The sequence below is a fragment of the Paralichthys olivaceus genome, chromosome 2, assembly GCF_024713975.1.
Source record: "Paralichthys olivaceus isolate ysfri-2021 chromosome 2, ASM2471397v2, whole genome shotgun sequence".
NCBI classification, from domain to species: Eukaryota; Metazoa; Chordata; class Actinopteri; order Pleuronectiformes; family Paralichthyidae; genus Paralichthys; species Paralichthys olivaceus.
The window spans coordinates 11,654,033-11,672,446 of record NC_091094.1 but is presented as its reverse complement, the minus strand read 5'-3'; the positions used below and the strand labels follow the sequence as shown (position 1 = coordinate 11,672,446).

Genomic DNA, 18,414 nt, shown 5'->3' with positions numbered 1-18,414 from the left:
ACACACCATAATCACCTCACAAAATCACTCAAATTATTAAAGTTAGTACAGGTATGGGTTTCTGCTGCCCTCCAGAGGTTAAATACCTTATGTGTGAGGTTTTTTTAAAAGTAAAAATAAGTTGTATTTCAAAACAGCCTAACTCTGCAGTAGCCCCAAAGTCTCTTTATGAAACCACATTTAAATTCACTGGATCCTGATTGTTCATTTGTGGTTGATTATTTCTCATCAAGATCCTGAAATACATTGTCAAAAAAGGAAATGTTGAAAAACACATCTCATATCTATCTCACAATGTTACTGAAAGTGAAAAAATATTCCTGGATCCACCCCCTGATCCAGATCTGCACCAGAGTTTGATAAGTTTTTTCCATCCATTCACAAAATTTCATGGAAATCAGTTCAGTGTGTTTTGCATGACCCTGCTTACAAACAAACAAATGTATATTAAAAACAGAACCTCCTTGGCAGAGCTAATAAAAGTCTGAAGATTAACCTAATTATTCCCTGATCGTGAATCACGAGACAAATCTGGTTTTACTTGAACACAGCAGACTTACAGGCGAGCTCTGAAGTGCGAAACTCAAGAAGGCAATTCAGGAAAGCTAAAAATAAGACACGTCAGCTGTTTTGCAAGTACAGTAAAGGCTGGCTGCATGTTTTAAAGTCAACGCTCCATTGATGGACCTAGAGACCTAGAGTTATTGCACCATGTGTACAAGAACTTAAACATTTTTAAACTGAGATTAGCTGGTAAATAAACTTTTATTTGATTATTTTGTGAACTTCAATTATTATTATTTTCAGATTAGAGAAGATCAATACCCAACTCATTAACTAACTTATGTCTAGTTTGTTTAATCTGTCTAAAAACCAAAGACAGGAGGGAGAAATCTATCTTTTATCAAAATCTTGACAAGAAAACAAATGTTTAGTTTTCAAATGTTGTACTAATCCTTTAATGTTGAGCGTCTCATCAAATAAAGAAGTATGGGATCAAAAGTCAGATGTCGAGCACAGTGTGTAGATACTGCTTCAGCCATTACCCACTGCTAAGATAAGATAAGACACCATGAGCTCCTCTGAGAAAAAAAGATATCGTGACTCCAGTTCTTCAGCTCAGTAAACCATTTATTCAAGTATTTCCAACTAAGAAATCTGAAATTATTTACAGTACCATATGTTCACTAGTGCAGGTCTGAGCTCCAGTAACTGAGACACACTCAGACATGACAATGCAGAACATGTCCATATGTACAAGAAATTTCACAATCCTTCATTTTCCTACCGTGTAATCTCTCACATCCGCCTGACACACGTTCACACAAACAAACCTAAGTGCACACATGTACACATACGAAGACACATACAGAGTCTAACACTCTACGTCTCACAGAAGGCATAAACTGTTAAAGCCTTTTCACATCGAGGATATTTTTCCCTGCAAAAAAACTCACACAAGAGAATCACAACTCTGTTTTTTCCATTCTCTAAGACTGCTTACATATCAGCTGGGTAGTGGAAACACAACCTGTACCGTCACTACTGTTGTGAATATCAAAATATGGATTTTTAGTGAGCAGGGCACTCTGACCATCGCTGAATTCAAATGTATAACATTTCATTCATGATATCAACTTAACGTGACACTGGTTCCAGTCTCGACCGTCACTGGAACAACACTTTGCTCCGAGATGAGTACCAGCGGCTGCACCACATGGCAGATTGGTCCTGTGCAATGCTTCACACCTCACAGAGGATGATGGGGAAATCTACATGAATACACGGGTGGTCGAGCTTCACAATTCCCTAAAAAGAGAAGACAAACAATATTGAGATTCAGCATAAATGATGATTCTAACAAAACACACCCTGTCCTCCTTTATGGAATTTGGGCCAGATATAAAACAATAAGGATGAATATTCTTTTGGATTTCATGAACTGAGTCAAAATACCAAGAATACATTTCGAAATATTGAGAAAAAGTCAAAGTAAATCCGAGAAAAGCTATGCAGGCTGCCAGTTGTGCCATCTTTCCAAACTTGTGTGGTTTCTCCTTCTGAACAGCTTTTTGCACAATAGATTCAAAGACTGTTAAAAGTGCTAAAAGACAAATATCTTTGTTACTAGAAGAAGTCATATGAGCTATTAGTGCATTCACATGCTCCTCAGAAGGTCCAGTTTCCTGAGCTGCGAAGTCATTGTTTCAATGGTTTCATGTGCTTTGAAGTCAGTGTGTAAACATGGATTCTGTTAAGACATTCTAAGGGAAGCGACTATTTAAAGCTGACTGTAACTATTATATTAATTGGTTATGGAGATGGAGATGACGTCAGCTATTCGGCAACACGGACTTTCCAAGTTGTCTTTCTGATTCGAGGCAGTTGGAAACTAATTTAGCTGATTATTGTGACACTGCGTGAACACAAAATAACGTTTGTAGTTTGATATAGTGTTAAAAGTTTAACTACAAACTATCCACCGCTTCTCATTACTTGACTCTTGCTTGGCCCTTATACTCTTCTGTATCTTTTTGACCCAAACAAACCTGTGGAATCAGATTTTTCTGGATCCGCTTCAACTTGGACTTCTTTCTGCCGTTTTTTGTCACCACTGTCTCTTCGTAGAATTCGTGGGCGAGGTCACCGTCCTCATCGTAGTATAAAGAACTGCAAGCAGAACGAGAGCAGAATTCAATCTTTAAAAGCAAAACAAACTTTGCTTCAAGTAATCTCGAGGCAGATTAGTTTACAGTGCAGAGGTTCTGAGATGTCCACCACGACGTCATGCACCTCACATGTCAGCAATTCTCAAATTCAACATTTTGATATTGAGTGCGTGTTATTAACATGTGTGTGATCGGCCATCTATGTTTTAATATGTCCCAATGAGTATAAATAATGAGAATGACTTCAGCTGTCCAAAACAAATATTGACTTGTCCACCCCATTTTTTTCAGACTGCTTACATTGACTTTCCAAAGAAAACTGCTGATAGCAAAGAAAGTGTCTGGATTTTCCTGAGGAACTGGGACATTATCTCTAGAAACAAACAAGAGCTGCTGAGCATCACAAATGGTATTTTCTTTGGGAAACCATGGTGGCCTCTAGTGTGCTGACAACATAGCTCCATGCTTTTTGACAGCTTGGGGACCTTTGTTGCATGTAACTCTCTCACTCCTCTCATTTGAATTGACATCAAAAACTCCCCCCAGGACCTTGGAACCTTTTCGGAAAGTCTGTGTGTTTTGACCACAGGGAAAAGTCCTGCTCTAGGGTTTGTACTCTGAAAATACCACAGCTTTTGGGGTGAGGCTTGCAGTGGTGAACATGCCTGATTGGTTGCATGATCCAGTTTTATGTTTACAAACCTCTATACAATGTATTTTGTAGTATTTCAGCACATCAACATAGCTCTCCAGAAGAAGGTATACAACAGGTGGACCAACGACAAAGTCCAGGCCTTCTGAACTAAGACTGGACTGACATGCAATGCCTTTATTATAGAGATGTTCCCCTCTGCTGTATCTGTGAGTGAGAAATCTCTGAGACGGATAAAAAATTAAGACTACCTGCATGGCTACACAAAACAACACATAAACACGAAATAAATACTGTGATTCAGGGTGAATCATTCTTCAGTGATTTGTTATTTACCTCCTCCTGGTAAAAACAAAGGGTGTTGCATTTCTGGAACCTTTGAGACGGGCCAGAGTCTGCTCGTTCCCATCGCCGGCTGAGTCGCCTCCAGCTCCACTGCCTGAGAAAGGCCAGGCACCTTTGGCTTTGGATCCACTTCCTCCCATTCTCAGAGATAAGGCATTGCTAGTCTCCACTTAGAAGTTGTTCAATCTGGATGATGGCCAGACGATCTCAGTCCCTCACTGAAGCCAGGATCTGAAAAAGTGGAAAAAGAAAGGACACATGCTCAAAATCAGACCTGATGTAAACATGATGGTGTTTGGTTGTAGGACAACATCCTTCTGTCCGCTGTGAAGCACCATTTTATTGACTCCTTACTGCTTGGATCAAAGGCATTTTTGATGAATAGCAACAACTGCGTTATGTTTAATGCACAGGTAACTCCACTGTCAATGTAAGTGGTGATAAATATCACGTTAACCCGGTAAAACTGAGTCTAACCTGCTGTCAACATGGTTTTTCGCTCGTTTCTCAGGCTTGCTTCGTTATGCTAGCTCTACAGGAGGCTAGCTAGCTAACCGCAGCACCATTCCACCGACTCCAAACGCAAGCCACCCAATTCATAACTTTAAATACGTTTATATACTTCGACCTACGAACACATACGTTGTTGTAGCTCTCCCACACATTGTGTTTATATTTTAAACAAAACGAGCGATTCGTGTTAGCTCACTGTGGCTAATAATAACTCCATCATGGTACCTGCACGTTTAGGTGAGTTAGCCCGTTAGCTTCCACCAGCGACGCACAAGCCTGAGCTGCCTCCGAAACAAACACGGGTTTATTCTTATTATTATTAATGTCCGACACGACCACAGAACACAGTGTATTTGAACAGCAGACTCGTGGTTAATGTCCTACCGTGTCACACCGTCATCTCCTGTCATGACTTTATCGCCACCAGCTACGTGAAGCTAGCGTTAGCTTGTTTTGATCGCTGCGACGAGGCGATCAGCTGATCTGACACCGGCTAAAGCTCAACACTGTTCATCTGCTCAACTTACAAGTTAGAGTCAATGAAAACATCGTAAATATGAACTCAACTCTACGTCTCAACCTTTCAACACAATACAGATATGTGGGATGTTGTGTTAAATAAGGAAATACTTTACTTATGGCTCATTAAGATATTTTGATTATCATTTTCTGTGTAATGGCCGAGAAAGAAAATGCACAAACTTGTGAGGAGTGGTAAATTCTTTACTCAACGCAGTGCACATTCGTCACATATGTTCAAGCTACAATATGTAGATTTGTGCAAAGATGAATACAAAGAAGGTGAAGCTGAATAAACAGAAGACAAACATTTGATTGAAGGACAGAAAAAACATTGATATAAGGAATGAAAAAACAGCTTTCAGTGAAACATGTTCATTCACGATTCCAGTCAAACTGAGTGACATTGATCTCCCAGACGTTCATAACTGCATACATTTGTTCATACATATGTCATACACACGTAACTAGTACTTCCACTAGAAAAATAAAAAAGGTGTTGCACCCATTAAGGGTGTGGAGAGGACATGGCATTCTTTTGAGACTGGGACTAATAAAAATCCAAATACCTTTCAGCAGCAAATATGTCAAACCTTTTAAAAGAATAGCTGATGGGGAATTGTCAGTATTAAGAAATGTGTTTTTCATGGTGGGTTGTTCAAGACCAGATTGAATGTGTTAAGGGCAGAAACTGCTTGTTACCTTCGCCAAGGAGGTTATGTTGGTTGGTTGGTTGATTTGATTGTCAGCAGGACAACTCATTCTATTTTTGGTGTGGATCTGAACAAATCTGGGAATTGTTTAAATCCCTTTTCTTTAACTTGGCATTTTTTGGTCATTTTCCCCAATTTCCCAGGAAATAATTCACAGATCTTGATGAAAACAATCTGACACATTTAGGGAACTGATATCTGAGTGTGAGCAATTTGGAGCAGCTTCATTGAATTGAAGGTCAACTGTTGGGCCTTGGCGAAGGTATGCACCCTGCTGATTGCCATTCTAGTTTGCCATCTTATAATCTTGTGTTCTGGAAAAATAACAGGATATATCAATATAACACAGTTGCTGCACTTAATTCTAATATAAATCTGACAAAGAGATTGTCTTTAATATTCCATGATGATAAAACCATCGCTAACATTTCTTTAAAGGTAAAGTGACACAGCTAAGGTACAGGATAATTAGTTGGTGCCCAAACAGGGGCACGACCGCCGTCTCATCTGCCAGTCTTCATTTCTCTCCACTCATTCTCTCAGGCACATCAGACTCTCCAGGTGTAAGGCACTTCTCATCTCTCGCATCATCTCACACGCACATTCGCGCCAGCTCTCTCTCATTGTCTTGCGCCCTGTCTCACTCTCTCGTTCACCTAAGAGGTGTTTTGAGTTGTTTTCTCTGGGATCTTTGGATGCAATGATGACTGGTCATCTTCAAGAGATTGTCCAGCCAAGAAGTGCACGTTTTATCCCGGGCGAAGAATCGTCTCAACCGGGGGTGGAGCCGGCCAGAGTCTCCTGCATCTTAGTGCGGGCCAGGGCGTATCGCTGCACTATCTGCTTGACGTGTTCCTCTTCTTCACGCTGCAGAATGCGCAGGAAGTTCTTTAACTCGGGCATGGAGAAGGCATGCCACTGCAAATGAGGAAGAAAGAGAAACTGCATTAGTGCCTGTTAAGTACATAAAGTAACCATGTTTGTGGGATTCACTGTATGGTTTGGATTCCTTATCGTCGTGATCTTGTTGCACTCACATTGACTTCCCCAGTTTCATTTTCTTTGAGCACGAAACTGAGGACTTTCTCATTAGGTCCAGAAGAGAGTCGCAGGCGAAGGGGGCGCTCGTTATCAGATAGCTTGCGAACATAAACTACACAAAGGGGGAAAAAATGGATAATCAAATTTACAGCAACAAATATATAAAATAAAATAAAATGATGTAACATGACAGGGATTGAACTTAAAAGTAATCAAAAAATATGTAAAACCTTGGTCATGGCGCTCGCTGCGCTCAAACAGAGCAAACTTGCCAGGATTGTCCACCACAGTGAACTTTTTCAGTAAGGCTTCAATGACCTCACGAGCAGAAGTGCGAGAGCTTATGTGCAGGTGCTTGGACGCATCCTTTGGCAGGTAGAAAGAGGTGCGACGCTTCACTCCACTGGCCTTCCTGCCTCCAGCATCGTGACCTCCCTTCTTAGGATGCGGAACGGACACAGGTCGAGCCAGCTTGAACTGTACTTTAATAAAGCCAGTGTAGGAACCATCCTTGTTCTGTTGAGAAAACAAATCATATATCACTGAATAGAAAACCACATTTACAACAATATACATGGACGCAGTGTTATTCATCAATTCTCACCATGTTCATGAAGAGGTTGCTGTTGATCTGAGCGTTGTACTCCTTCACCTTCTGCTGAATAACTGCAGTTGTCAACTCCTGCTTTCCACATTCAGTTTGTTCATCCTGCAGTGGACAGAGGAAGTAACAATGTTAAACCACTAGGTGTCAACGCTTACATCCAAACCACAACAAGAACTATTTTAGGGATTGCAGAATATCACACGCAATATGGACACTTCATACAGGAACATATGTTGTAACATTGGCTTCTTAAAAAAGTCAACTTCTGCAAAAATTAAAGACGTTTAAGACATGACTCCCCAGAGGGAGTGCAGTTCACAGGGCTTTAATATGGGAAAAAAAGTCTTATATCAACATGCTGCTGTTGTTGTTTTAAAAACCTTTTGTGTATCAATATGCACATCAGGAAGTGAGTGTGTGTAGTTTTATAGTGTGTACCCTGGGTCACGAGGGACAGAACACAATTTCCAGTTTTCAATTTCTGAGCAAGATCAAAGTGTAATCTCACTGCATAAAAAAAAGAGGATTATAAACGCTCACACTTAAGCAAATATGTTGTTACTGGACATCCTGTTGATTGAAGTTAAATCAATTCTAACGCTCAGCACCAGTTGCATCAGACTCCACTTCCTGACAACGAAGCAAAGACGAAAACGATGATGTCAGCCCTGACCAATCCTGTTCGCCTAATCTGATCCCCCAGTGTAGGAGGGAGGCGAGGGAGGCAAGGGAGAAAATGAGTGAGTGTGTGTGTGTGGTTGGTGGGAGAGAGACTGGACTTGCAGCTGTTTGAAATGACTGGGACCAACAGTTCTGCATTGCATTCCTCTACTTGGTATTCATATATAAATAGCCTCCCCACTCTGGCTCTCACGAGTGGGAGAGACAAAGCCCTCCCTTGTTTTACAGGCACATCCTGTGCAGTCAGCTGCCTCATCAACCGCACACTCCCAGTCATGTTTCAGTCATGTACATTTGGCCTCCAGCATCTGCATGACCGTTAACTCAATTAGGGCTTTTCCTGTGTCTACCCAACATTGTATATTAACTCAGAGACTGCACAAATGTATTTTCCACACTGCACTCCAGGAGCAGGGGGTTTCTGGGAGAGTAAACCCCAAACATCAAGGATTTAACTGTCTGAATGCTGCTTTCATTGGCACAGACACTTATTACCTTTCTCGGTCATGTTTTTTGAATAAATATATGGTAAAAACAAGTCACACATCTATTTCCCTGGCGTATTTGACAATGAGATGAAGTGTTGGACTCCAGATGTCAAATAAAAAAGTTTTATGCATCGAAAAAGGCTGAGTAAGTTATAAATTGATGTCAAACCAAGATCAATAGTAGCAACCGCAGCAAAACGACTGTGGAGTTAATGTGCTACTGTTAACAAGTCAATAAATCAATATAAGGGCCAAGTCAGGATTTCCAATATGGTAATAGTGTCTCTACATGCCAGCAAAAGGAGTGTCTGAATATAAAGTGTCAACAATTGGGTAGGACACATCAACAAGAAAAAAAAAGAAAAATGGCTCCTTCACAGAGACAGAATATGAATGTTCGAGTTTTTAAGGAAGCAGCGCTTGTTTCGCAGTAAAAAAAAAGGAAGATGATAGCTGAGTGGGTGGTGGGTGACGAAGAGGAACCAAAAAAATAACAAATACAAAACATTCCATGACTCAAGTGTGATTGAGAAATTAAGCCAGAAAAACCTGAGAGACGAGGGAGTGAGTTAACAGTGGGTGTCAGGCTGGAAACTTGAGAAGACAGGGTGCGTCACAAAACATGACATTTGGGTTGTTCTGAGCATGAGGTCAGATGTGGGTCTCTGTGCTCATTACAATAAGAAAAGAAGAAAAGAAACGATGGACTGATGCAAAAACAGTGTTTGCTATGTTTTCTTGGGACTTATATGAGTTTTATAAATGTCACTCTGGGGCTGGGCATAAATGGATAACAATTATCGCAATACAACTAAGTTTACATTTATCGATTACACATTTATTACTAAAGCACTGTGCGGACATGGTGAGGAGGTATTGTACATGATTGGCTTGGATGTTCTACCTCAAATTTGCAGTTTAGCAGGTGTGTGTCCTTCTCTGCATCAGGTGCAGGGAATTTAACATAATAATCATCGATATCGACTGATACACATTTTTCTTTCCCTGACACTTTGGGACCAAATCGCCTAGCTCTGGATCACCCACGTCTAAACGATAAGAACCAGAACTCCACCCCTCACTTGGCTGGCATCTGTGCTGATGTGCCCTTGAGCAAAACACACACTACACAACAAATGCACCAGCATCTTCAAAACCAGGGGTGCTGCTGCAGGAGCATCAACTTTGACCCACGACACCAGAACAGTCTGGATAAGTTCATATCAAGTGACAGAAAGAAAGAAAGCAGAAGTATCCAGGGTGTTGCTTCATGAGCCACCCATCACCCACCACATCTCTGCTCTCACTTCCCCTTCACATGAACCTAGAACTTTAATTAAAGCCAATTTGTTTTTTAACATTATTATAACTTTCTCCTCACCTTCTTAACAATTAAGTCGGGCTTCTTGGTTTTGGGGAAGAAGGATGTCCGGGCGGTGAAGAACTGCTCGAACTCGGGGTCGGGCTCCTCCTCGCTGCAGTAGCCGCTGCTGGCGGAGCTGCCCCAGGTCATCTCGAAGGAGGGGGTCTTGTCCGAGCTGCTGGCCGCGTTTGACATGCTGACTACCGGCTTCACACGAGAGTCGACGACGGGAGCGAATAAAAAGTACTTTTAGCGAAGAGTTGTTGGAAAACACCGAGTGGACGGAAGCCTGGAAGAGTGGGGGGGTGATAGCAACGTTGGCTAACTTCAAACAGCTGATCTGAAAAAGCGATGAAATAAAAGCGATGACAAAAATCTATGTGGTCTAAATGGTCGAAGTTGTTCAGGTTTTTTTCTCCTCTCACTCAAACTATCGGCCACGTTTCCACTGTGAGAACTACTCTGTGAGAACCAGGATGTACTCGGGCCCCCGCCCTTCCCTGCCGCGGGTCGACTTCCTTCCCTCCCCCCGCCGAGGAGGAGCAGGAGGAGCCTCCCTGACCCGGGGCCGTTGGATGGGTCGAGTTTGGAAAATACACAAACCCGCCGACTCCAGCCGCGATTGGACGCCGACAGGAAATGCCACAGTCTCCCCGGATGACGCTGCCCCTTCCCCCCGCGGAGCAGCCCATGTGACGGCGGGGACCACTGTGGTCATGTGAACCGTAAACAGCGTTTTTCAAAGCAAGGCCTGACAATCATCCATTCATGATCCAGTTTGAAAAGCTTGATAGTAGAGAATCAGAGAATACAGGCCTCATAATAAAGGCCTTCATCAAGGGTGGAGATGCTACCACACCCTTTGGACATACTTGATACTAATACATGACAAAACACGCTGTTACAAGTAGTTAAAGTACTGCAAAATGTTTGTGGGGTAAAAGTATGAAGATACAATCAGGATGTCAACTTGACATTTCAAAGGTAAAAGCACCAAATGGAGGAAATGTCCAATTTAATGGTTGAACATTAAATAGAACATCAGATTATTCCTGATACATTATTGCATAATTTTAATGTTACAGATGATTGAGGTGGATCTGATTTTTAAATATTTTAAATAAGGCTGCAACTAATCATTTTTATTACTGATCTGTTGATTGTTTTTGAAAATAGTTAGAAATGCAATTAATGTTAATTAATTCTGTCCAAGTTCTTCAACCACTAGCTTTATAATTGGAATCATTAAAACAATGCAGCATATTCTCAAATGTGAGGAGCTGAAAACACCTTTTTTACTTGAAAAATTAATAGTTAGCCATCAATAAGTCAGCTAATAAGATAAGCTCTACATATTGGTACAGCCCTTCAATTCAAAACAAATCATCTTGTTTTTCAAGCTTTCATATCTTCCGTATTGGAAACTCTTAATGCGTAAAGTAATTAATAAAACATACAATATTTCCCTCCGGAATGAAGTAAAAGAATAAAGAAGCATTAAAAGAAAATACTAAATAAAGTATAAGTACCTCAAACTGGTACAGCCCTTGAGTAAAGGTTGCCATATTCTCCCTGGAACATTAAGTCAATTAAGCCATTAGTCAGGCAACAGCAAATTAGAGGAACTCCTGACTTCAGAACTATGACTATTTTGTGTTTCATTGAGAACTATAGTGAAACTGGAAAATCCAGAATCTGTTGAAGCAGAGAATCTAATTTGAACAGACCAATGTTGTGTGGATCACTACACATGTCTAGACAAGGAAGAAATAAAAAGGATCTAATATCACTTTCTATTCAAAATTTCTGTTTTGTAGCTGCATTTTACAAACATCATTTCCTGTGAGCCCACAGCCAAGGGTTAAATGTCACTGTTCAACAAAAGAGGAGAGTTCAGCCGTTGGAGTCGCTGTTTGCTTCCACGTGTCTGAGGACAGCAAGACAGAAAACCACTGACATGAAAACGCTGTTAGACTAAGTTTAGTATCAAAATGTAGGCAGCTTCAGATATGAGCACCAAGGACTTTTGGGGGTTTTTTGTATGTCAAAAATATATCTTAGTAAAAACCTTTCTTAGATTAGTGAAAGTAAAATCCAGGAGCAACTTCCTTATTTGAGTGAAAGAAATGTAGAAAGAGTTGCTGCATCAGTTAAACTTTCAGAACACATTTAATGAAAATAAACTTTTCAGTGAACTTATGTCCAAAACAGTTCAACTTTTAAAATGAACAACAATTGTAGTTTCTGGATTTTTTTCATTGAATGAGATGGAGTGGATGTGCCTTTCAGAATTTATAGGTTGAAGTTAATTGAACTTTTTTGATGACACATCACACACAATATATACCGTTCAAACCTGATTATTTTTATGTCTCAATACAAGTCTTCAGAAGAACTTTAAAGCCCACTTAAGCTGAGATAACTGAAATGACATCATCAGGGTTATTCCTTCTAACATGAGAAAGCCCCTTCAGGGAACAGAAGACATAACATTCCTGTCACTGGCTGAGGGTGACAAGTAAACTGAATCTTTTGTATAAAACTGGGGGAGTGCCTTTTAAATCTGTCAATGTTTTTATAATCGGTTAATCATTTAAGTCAATTTGTTTGCAAAAGTGTCAAAAATGTCATGTAATCTACTGATATGTTTTTATATCAATATGAATTAAATCTTTTTGCATTTTGGAGAAAACAAGCCTCCTGTCAGTCTGGGTTGTAGGTAATTGTAAAAAGTATTTTTCTACTTGTAAATTAACAACATTTAAAGATACAGTGTTGTAGAATTTAGTGACTAGTGTTGAAATTGCATGTTGCAGCTGAACACCCCTCACCTTACCCTCTCCTTCCAAACATGAAAAAGAACCTGTGGTAGACTTTAATCGTCTTAAAAACTCAAAAGGTGTGAATATAAAGGACCTTTTCTGGGGTAAAGAATTCATACAATGTAAACAAACTAGTGAAAACATCATGAGGATTATTCTACATAAGATTTCTGCCAATAGATCCCTTTCACTTAAATCTTACATGCTGGACTTTTAAAGCTGAAATACAAATTTTTTGAATTTTATGAAATAAACAATTTCACTAAAAATAAAGGGCCAAAGACCAACTGGTCAGGTAGCATAAGTCTCTGGCAGTTATCCTCACACACTGAGCAGTCCAGGTCACATCTTTAGGCATTACTGCATTGGCCACGTAGCAAATTATTGCAGTGAGGTGAAGTATTAGCAGAAAGGGCAATGTGTGTACTGGGAGGAAATACTTTGGAGCCTCCTAGTGTAAACTCATGTGATCACACAGCTGTTCATACATTCAGTGTGTTTCTGAAATTTTTAAATGGTACAAATCTGGTAATATTCAAATGTACAAATCTGCTTTTAAATGGACACAAAACTGGGATGGCACTCAGTTGAATGCATAGGCCTGTAATGAGATTGCTCACAGTCATAGATATCAGTCCCCTAAATATGTCGTAATAAAAAAATCAAGATCCATGAATTATTCCAAGGGAAAATAGTTATAAAATGTTGAAAGACATCCTATCTCTTATTATTAAAGAAAGTAAAAAAAAAAAAAATATCCTGGATCTGTCCCTTGATCCGGATCCACATCCACATGTAGTTATTTCCTGACCCAAACTACATCCATCCACCAAATTTTGTGGAAATGTGTTGAGTTGTCTTTGTGTAATTCATTACAAGTCTGAGCAGAAAAATACAGATGTTATTAATAACACTAATTGCGGCTGCGCTCTATTCATGGCAGCCAGCCCCAGGGCTCTGAATCACCAACACAAGTCTTATTAGTTCCACCTGTACTTTACTGTTGTATCGAGTCAAAATATAAAAAGTTCTTCTCACACAAAAGCCCAAACACCAACAACGTCCTCACACTCTGCTCTCCAGTTCGCTGGTGTTTTTAAATTCCAGAAGTCCTTTGATAAGCAACAGGTGTTTCATAGAGTCAATAAAACCCGTTACCCAAGAAACCAAACTCCATCTGCCTCCAACAACCAATGACTCAGAGCCTTGAAATGAAATAATACTGTTGTGGTGCAGAAAAGCAAAGCGAGGAGCTCTCTAAGAGTTTAGAGGGAGAGAGTTCAGGGACTTTTCTGAAAAATGGTTCATGATAAAGATAGAAGATCCCAGAACGGACGCTCTTCAGTCATGTTTTTATCAGTGAAGGAACATCTTAATGATCAGGCCCTTTCGTTCCAGGACTGATCTGGAGAAGGTCATCCGTGCTTTTATTTCACCCCGGCTTGATTACTGCAATGCACTGAGGGTTGAGCCATACATATATCTCACAGCTTCAGCTAGTTCAAAACAGCGGCTTGGCTTTTAACCAGTAAAAGGAGACAAGATCACACCCCCCCTGTCTTTTCCTCTCTTTACTGGTTCCCTGTCAGTTTTGGAATTGATTTTAAGAATTGATTTATGAATTACTGCTCCCCTATGAGCCAGAGCTGAGCCTCAGATTCTCCAGCAGGGGTCTGCTGGCTGTCCCTCAGTCCCTGCTCAAGACGAGAGGCAGACAGCTTTTGCAGTCAAGGCTCCTCAGCTGAAGAATCAGTGACATCTTTTAAATCAGTTCTTAAAACAAATGAATCACATATCCTGTTTCATATCCTGTTTTTCTGTAATGGACATAGTGACATGTTTTTACTCCAGTGTCCTGTAAATATAAAAATGATGAAACCCTTTGCTACATACATGTTGCATGTCTTAATATTATAATATTAATATTATTCTTTACCTCATACTTGAATATATATGTGTAATACAACACGCTGAAGGAGTCTGCAGACATATTCCGCTGTAGTTGATTACCTGAACATGATATTGCACAGAGTGTGAGCTAACTGTAACGTTTTTTGTGTGTCTCAATGACAAACTTCCCGTTTTCATGAAACTCCCAGCCTGGTGGCACCCTGCAAGAGTACAGCAGTTATACCATTTTCCCATGGTCTAAATGGAACCAGTGCAATTAGTGGTATTGGTTGAACAGTGTGACTAGTTCCTGTTCTTGCCATAAAACAAGGGATTGGTTCCGTAAAAGCATTTCCATCAGAATTACTTTGTAATCTAATCAGGTGACACACAATGTACCTGACTGAAGCCACCAGTTACCTCTCCCATTACCTTGTTGTTATTGGCAGAATATGATGATCATTTCTCCATATTCAAGACGCTAAAACTACCAAGAACTGTTGATGAATACTCTGCTGTCAAATACAAAAGGCCTCACCACGTTTGTGTCTGTCTCTATGGCGTGTTCCACGACCCATGTTTGGTCGGACAGCGAGCCTCCGTCCCAGCTGCAGTCCAACTGGATGAGGGCACGACAGCGGTAGTGACACGTGAATCTGCAATCTGTGAGTGAAGAAAGAGGCTACGTTTAGACAGACACCACAAAACACTTAAATGCATACGACAAAATTTTAATTAGGGTGCAGCTATAAATGGGTGATGAACTCACACTGGTCATTTTCCTTGTGATTATGCTGTGAACGTGTCTCAAAATATATAAAAGTAGTAAACACTCATCTCTACATATAAAAATATCATAATCTCTGTGTCCAGGATAAATATATGATTAATTTTATGGTTTTTGGTCATGGTCATGTTTGTTCTTATCAGTGTAAGACCTGTGTTTATGCACATGAATGATTATGATTCAGTAACAGTTTCATATTCAGATTACTGTAAAGACGGTTCATTTTTTCTGCACAATAAACACTTCACACAAACCACAGCAACATTTTAGTGGGTTTCATTCGAACAAAAGGAAGTTAAAGACTGCTGCAACTCAGAGCTGCGTCCTGAGCAGGAAAAGAAAGAAAAACAGGTCGCTGCACCGACTCTGAGCCGCCACAGTGACCAGTGACCAAGTACATGGCTGCATGTTAGATACTGTTTGTCTTCTTAAAGACACCTGTCACATGCTTCATGGATATTGCAGTCCTAAAATAAAACCTCTCTGCCCAATTGTTTCTACTGAAAGACAACATGGAGAGAATTTCTGGTAAATCAAGCCGTAAAAGAGTCAATGATAAGAGAGTCAATGGTAATACAGGATTGTTTGGATCTAATTAGTGGCTACACCTTTCTCTGTTTATCCACATTTTCTTAAGTGTTGCTGCCATGTCAGTTGATTCATGCATATTCATAGAAGCACTCACACATACACACGCAGATAGGACTCTGCGATATGGCCAAAACTTCTATCAATATAAAAATAGATATCAGGATAAACGTCATTTTATTATTTCATATGAATCTTAAGACAGATTTTTGCTCCTGAGGGAAGGTTGTGCTTTTAAATTCTTCTTGAGCAGATAATGAAAAACACTTGATGACTGCAAAACATAATGTATGTGTTATACCTCCTCACTGTGCACAATGCATAAGCAATATATCTTTATATATTGAACTTTTGATGTATTGATATTGATTAGAATTATATTGTGACAATTAGTGACATTGTTTGACCACCCAGACAAACACAGGCCAGATAAGCCAACTCACTGACACAGCGCAGGCTCTGCTTGTAAAGGCCCCAGATGAAGTCTCCACACAGGTCGCACCATGTGGGCTGAGCGTGGCTGCAGGGCTGGAAGTTGTGTCCCTCTCCCTTCTCCTCTGGGAGCTGAGGGTCCTGGGTGCTGCTCAGGACCCTGATGATGCCCACCCGGCTCAGCAGGTCCGGGACCTTCCCCGGGCTGATCCTCAGGGCGTTGGTTCTTTCAAGACGAGGAGGTGAGCAGGGAGCGCGTGTGGCAGTCAGCTCAATCTGCTCTCTGTTGGTGCGCAGCTCTCGCAGCTCGATGAACTCACCCCAAGACATTGTGTCACTCTTTGAAGAGTCTGACGTCTTCTATGATCACTGACAAAACAGGAAAACAGACGATTATAGAGTGCAACAGGTCAAAGAAGAAGTTTTTATGTCTGTATGTCTGTCTATCTTATAGGTGTACAGACAGTACATATAAAAAGTAATTGAGTATAAGACCAGAACTCCAAATTTTACTCAGTAAAAGTACAGAAGTATTTCCAGCTAAATGTTTCTGTAAAGTAACTACTGCTGAGAAATACCTGCTTTAAACTAAAACATGTACATTTTTATATATTTTCTATGCATAAAGAGCATTTAAAGGAAACACACACTGTAACTTTATTTAATTGTGTTCTACCAATGATTGTATTTCATCTTTTGCCTTATACTATTGTCATGCACAGTAAATATCAGACATTTGATTTCTACATTGAAGGTTACTGTATTTTCTATGTTGTGTATTGTACAGTGATTATATAATATTAGATAGATGTTAATGTATATAAAGATCTGTATAACCTGCTGTTAGACACATTATGTAACATGTGAATGTATGTACAGATCTGTATAACCTCCTGTTAGACACTTTACTGTAACATGTGAATGTATATAAAGATCTGTATAACCTCCTGTTAGACACTTTACTGTAACATGTGAATGTATATAAAGATCTGTATAACCTCCTGTTAGACACTTTACTGTAACATGTGAATGTATATACAGATCTGTATAACCTCCTGTTAGACACATTATGTAACATGTGAATGTATATACAGATCTGTATAACCTCCTGTTAGACACATTATGTAACATGTGAATGTATGTACAGATCTGCAGGCTGTTTTCAGAGTAATTATAAATCCTCTATAAGTAGAACAGTAGAAGATGCGTTCAGGGGGACTCGGGGGATGAGTTATCAGACGTTTAGTCTGAAACAACATTTAGAGCAAATGTAACTGCTCCGTTTCTAAAGTTTGAAGAAAACACTGAAGTATTTTCACACTCACCAACACGGAGGAGAAAGCAGCTCCGCTTTGTCTCAGCACCTCCTCCTCCTCCTCCATCCGAGGAGAAAAACTTTCCGCGGACATTTCTGACAGTTTCCAAGTAACGGAGGAGGCGAGCAGAGGACGCATCTGTGGAAATAAACGATCAGCACCGCGGGCTGTGACCTGAAGCTAACATCCGACTAACGCGCCAACAACCATCTTTTCTCTGACATTTGCTCTGAATCTCACGAGGAAGCGGCCGATCATGACAGAGAGAGAGTGAGATGAGAGTGAGCTGATGTACATCCGGAATGTTTTCACATAGGGGGTGCTTCTGAGTCCAGAGTCAGTCCCCACACCCACTGAGTCTGCAACCAAACACACGTGTCTGCAGGAGTGAGGATCCGGCTCCATTCCACTCCACTGTCAAACTACATGTATTCCTGAGGCTGAAACCCACTGCAAACCTTCCTCAGGTCTCCACACCCTCAAAGACATGCATTACTATTCCTGATGTTTCTTTTATTCATTGTCTTTTGCCATTACTTTTAAATGATGTTGTATTTTTTTGTCTGCTCTCTTTTAAAAATGCATTTTTAGTTCACCCAGAAAAAGACAATTCAGTCATTATCTACTCTCCATTATGTCGATGGAGGGGTGAGTGAAAGAGTTTCAGGGGTAAACAGCATTGCAGCCAAATCCAATACAATTGAAGGAGATGGTGACCACTTTTTCAAATGTATAAAAACAGAAAGAAAAACAGAAAATGCCTCCATACTGCTCCTGTGGTGTCCGTAAGCCCCGACATTAAAATTTGATCATTTACACCATGTTTTCAGCCTTAATGTCCGTCAATACCTTCTCCAGAGCCACGTTCGCATTGGTCAGGTGGTCATTTTCATTTATTTTCTTTCTTTGTGAGAAATAATGTAGAGATACTTATGAAGAACTTAAGCATGTGTAGAGTATCTATGAACGGGTGACATTTGGTGTGGAT

The 18,414-nt window shown here is 40.3% G+C and overlaps 2 protein-coding genes across 5 annotated transcripts; both read right to left on the bottom strand.

The window, feature by feature from the left end:
* Nucleotides 1-1,113: 1,113 nt before the first annotated feature.
* On the bottom strand, nt 1,114-4,882 carry tusc2a (tumor suppressor 2, mitochondrial calcium regulator a). Of its 3 annotated transcripts, none has more exons than XM_020101523.2 (4): nt 4,564-4,882; nt 3,658-3,897; nt 2,550-2,670; nt 1,114-1,809 (listed from the first exon to the last, which is right to left on the bottom strand). In XM_020101523.2, exons 2-4 carry the CDS (start codon nt 3,804-3,806, stop codon nt 1,744-1,746), a joined length of 336 nt encoding a protein of 111 aa, XP_019957082.1. In that variant the 5' UTR covers nt 3,807-3,897; nt 4,564-4,882; the 3' UTR covers nt 1,114-1,743. The 3 variants fall into 3 exon arrangements, with proteins under 3 accessions (XP_019957082.1, XP_019957083.1, XP_019957084.1); XM_020101524.2 differs by having other exon boundaries at nt 4,405-4,598; XM_020101525.2 differs by lacking the exon at nt 4,564-4,882 and adding an exon at nt 4,144-4,423.
* A 2-nt stretch (nt 4,883-4,884) lies between these two features.
* LOC109638615 (ras association domain-containing protein 1) lies at nt 4,885-17,759 on the bottom strand. 2 transcript variants are annotated; one of them, XM_020101678.2, is made up of 7 exons: nt 17,436-17,759; nt 16,122-16,479; nt 14,842-14,966; nt 7,057-7,161; nt 6,683-6,968; nt 6,449-6,564; nt 4,885-6,329 (listed from the first exon to the last, which is right to left on the bottom strand). In XM_020101678.2, the coding sequence occupies exons 2-7, from the start codon at nt 16,438-16,440 to the stop codon at nt 6,183-6,185; spliced, it is 1,098 nt and encodes a 365-aa protein (XP_019957237.2). In that variant the 5' UTR covers nt 16,441-16,479; nt 17,436-17,759; the 3' UTR covers nt 4,885-6,182. The 2 variants fall into 2 exon arrangements, with proteins under 2 accessions (XP_019957237.2, XP_019957236.2); XM_020101677.2 differs by lacking the exons at nt 14,842-14,966; nt 16,122-16,479; nt 17,436-17,759 and adding an exon at nt 9,610-10,422.
* Between the last annotated feature and the right edge of the window lie 655 nt (nt 17,760-18,414).

Bases quoted from the DNA above. Each gene is read 5' to 3' on its own strand.
- tusc2a (XM_020101523.2), bottom strand. From the start codon at position 3,806: ATGGGAGGAAGTGGATCCAAAGCCAAAGGTGCCTGGCCTTTCTCAGGC. The intron at 2,671-3,657 runs GTAAATAACAAA...TTCTGCTTGCAG, and splicing joins TTTGTTTTTACCAGGAGGAG to TTCTTTATACTACGATGAGG. The intron at 1,810-2,549 runs GTTTGTTTGGGT...TTCTCTTTTTAG, and splicing joins AGAAAAATCTGATTCCACAG to GGAATTGTGAAGCTCGACCA.
- LOC109638615 (XM_020101678.2), bottom strand. From the start codon at position 16,440: ATGTCTTGGGGTGAGTTCATCGAGCTGCGAGAGCTGCGCACCAACAGA. The intron at 14,967-16,121 runs GTGAGTTGGCTT...CTTCACTCACAG, and splicing joins GCAGAGCCTGCGCTGTGTCA to ATTGCAGATTCACGTGTCAC. The intron at 6,565-6,682 runs GTTTTACATATT...CCCTTTGTGTAG, and splicing joins CAGCGAGCGCCATGACCAAG to TTTATGTTCGCAAGCTATCT.